Source organism: Rhinopithecus bieti, unplaced genomic scaffold (genome assembly GCF_001698545.2).
Source record: "Rhinopithecus bieti isolate Rb0 unplaced genomic scaffold, ASM169854v2 scaffold_35615, whole genome shotgun sequence".
In the NCBI taxonomy this organism is placed as follows: domain Eukaryota; kingdom Metazoa; phylum Chordata; class Mammalia; order Primates; family Cercopithecidae; genus Rhinopithecus; species Rhinopithecus bieti.
In genome coordinates this window covers 760,197-763,064 of record NW_016815179.1, presented here as the reverse complement: position 1 = coordinate 763,064, position 2,868 = coordinate 760,197, and the positions used below count along the sequence as shown (strand labels likewise).

General features: G+C 43.9%; 1 protein-coding gene across 1 annotated transcript in view; it reads left to right on the top strand.

Annotated features, from left to right (window-relative positions):
• The window catches only part of MASTL (microtubule associated serine/threonine kinase like), a 40,027-nt gene extending 37,754 nt beyond the window's left edge, over positions 1-2,273 (top strand). Inside the window, exon 11 of the mRNA XM_017853008.1 lies at positions 1,810-2,273. Coding sequence (XP_017708497.1) covers positions 1,810-1,967 — 158 coding nt within the window. The 3' untranslated portion in view covers positions 1,968-2,273. The remainder of the gene's footprint in view (positions 1-1,809) is intronic.
• Positions 2,274-2,868: the final 595 nt, after the last annotated feature.

Here is a 2,868-nt window from a genome sequence, read left to right as displayed (position 1 = left end):
GGTTTTTTTTTTTTTTTTTTTTTTTTTGAGATGGAATCTCGTTCTGTTGCCCAGGCTGGAGTGCAGTGGCATGATCTCAGATCACTGCAGCCTCTGCCTCCCAGGTTCAAGTGATTCTCCCACCTCAGCCTCCCAAGTAGCTGGGACTGCAGGTGCGCCCCACCATGCCTGGCTAATTTTGTATTTTAGTAGAGATGGGGTTTCACCATGTTGGCCAGGCTGGTCTCGAACTCCTGACCTCAAGTGATCTGCCCACCTCAGCCTCCCAAAGTGCTGGGATTACAGGCATGAGCCACCACGCCTGGCCCAGAAGAGCATACTTTTATTTTACTAGGTAGAAGGAAATAGGAAAAATGACAGGTAATGAAATGGCAGTAAAGAAGTGAGGAAGGCTTTGAAATCTTGTAAGCAGAGCAGCTCTGTGATACAACGCTTCCAATGTAGCCATATGCTAGAAGTCAGTATGTTGTAGAGATGCAAGTCAGTGAAATCAAGGAAGTCAAAGAACCATGAAGAGAACGTGTCAGAAGTGTCATCAGTGTATATCTTGAAATCACCATGAGGGATAAGGACGGAGTGCAGGGAAGAAAGGGAGAGGAGGGTGAGCTTCATGCTAAAGCTGTCTAAGGCAATAGATACTGCTAAGGAATGTGGTGATAGAAACAGGTGGCAAGGTTTTACAGTAAGAATTGGAGCATTCATCATGGAAGATCAACGACGTGGAAGGTTTATCAAGGAGCAGAAAGTAGGCCATGCTCTATTCCCTTGAGTCAGGGATTCTGTAAGAAGATGCAAGCAGGGCGGGCGCGGTGGCTCACACCTATAATCCCAGCACTTTGGGAGGCTGAGGCGGGTGGATCCCTTGAGGTCAGGAGTTCGAGACCAGCCTGGCCAACATGGTGAAACCCCATCTCTACTAAAAATACAAAAATTAGCCAGGCGTGGTGGTTCACATCTGTAATCCCAATTACTCAGGAGGCTGAGGTGGGAGAATCGCTTGAACCTGGGAGGCAGAGTTTGCAGTGAGCCGAGATTGTGCCACTACACTCCAGCCTAGGTGACAGACAAAAAAAATAACCAGGCATGGGGCCACTCACCTGTAGTCCCAGCTACTTGGGAGGCTGAGGCAGGAGAATCACTGAACCTGGGAGATGGAGGTTGCAGCGAGCCAAGATTGCACCACTACACTCCGGACTGGGCAACGAAGAGAAACTCCATTTCAAAAAAAAAAAAAGATGTGAGGGCCAGGCGAGGTGACTCATGCCTGTAATCCCAGCACTTTGGAAGGCCAAAGTGGGCAGATCACCTGAGGTCGGGAGTTCGAGACCAACCTGGCCAACATGACAAAACCCCATCTCTACTAACAATACAAAATTAGCCTGGCGTGGTGGTGTGCACCTGTAATTTTAGCTACTTGGGAGGCTGGGGCAAGAGAATCGCTTGAACCTGGGCGGCGGAGGTTGCAGTGAGCAGAGATTGTGCCACTGCACTTCAGCCTGGGCGACAGCAAGACTCTGTCTCAAAAAAAAAAGATGTGAGAAAGATAGGCTTCTAAGTTAAGGCAAATCATTCATTCTGTCATTAAACAAATACAAACCAGGCACCTGTCATATGCCAAGTAGTATTCAAAGTGGCCCATGTAGACCTTTGTGAAGTATGTGGCCTAACAGACATTAAACAAACGTCTGTGAAACTGGCATAATAAAGTAAGGTAAGTTATATGTGAGACATTCTCTTTTTATAATTCTTGTAAAGCAGTACTTACTTAGGTAATGAGACCATACTGTTTTGTTTTATATTTTTCCTAAGAACTAAAACGTCATCCTCTCTTCAGTGATGTGGACTGGGAAAATTTGCAGCATCAAACTATGCCTTTCATCCCCCAGCCAGATGACGAAACAGATACCTCCTATTTTGAAGCCAGGAATACTGCTCAGCACCTGACCGTATCTGGATTTAGTCTGTAGCACAAAAATTTTCCTTTTAGTCTAGCCTTGTGTTATAGAATAAGCTTGCATAATTATGTACTCCTTAATACTAGATTGATCTAAGGGGGAAAGATCATTATTTAACCTAATTCAGTGCGCTTTTAATGTACGTTACAGCTTTCACAGAGTTAACGTAATGAAAGGCATATAGTCAGTAATTTATCTTAATCTCAAAACTGTATATAAATCTTCAAAGCTTTTTTCATCTATTTATTTTGTTTATTGCACTTTATGAAAACTGAAGCATCAATAAAATTAGAAGACACTATCGAGAGTGAGCCACTAGCTTGATTTTCTTTCTCCTCTGATTTCAGTTCACTGTTCAGTTTAGTATTAAAATAACAAAATAATCATACAGTTTCATTTGATTGTAATTTACTTGCATATGATTACCTTCAAAAGCTGTGTTCTTGAGGGCAATCATTTAAGCCATACTTGTGACTTCAGAAATGCAGCTGGAAGGCCGGGTGCAGTGGCTCACGCATGTAATCCCAGCACTGTGGGAGGCCGAGGCGGGCTGATCTTGAGGTCAGGAGTTCGAGACCATCCTGGCCAACATAATGAAACCCCGTTTCTACTAAAAATACAAAAATTAGCCGGGCATGGTGGAGGGCACCTGTAGTCCCAGCTACTCTAGAGGCTGAGGCAGGATAATCGCTTGAACCCAGGAGGCGGAGGTTGTGGTGAGCCAAAACCGCATCACTGCACTCCAACAGAATGACTCCGTCTCAAAATAAATAAATAAATAAATAAATAAATAAATAAAGGCAGCTAGAAAATTCCTTCGCTTAGTAACTCCTTTGGGGAATAAGGAATAAACAAAAAGACTAAGGCTTTCATTTACTTTCCTAATGATACAGTTTTGCCCCCTTGATTTCTA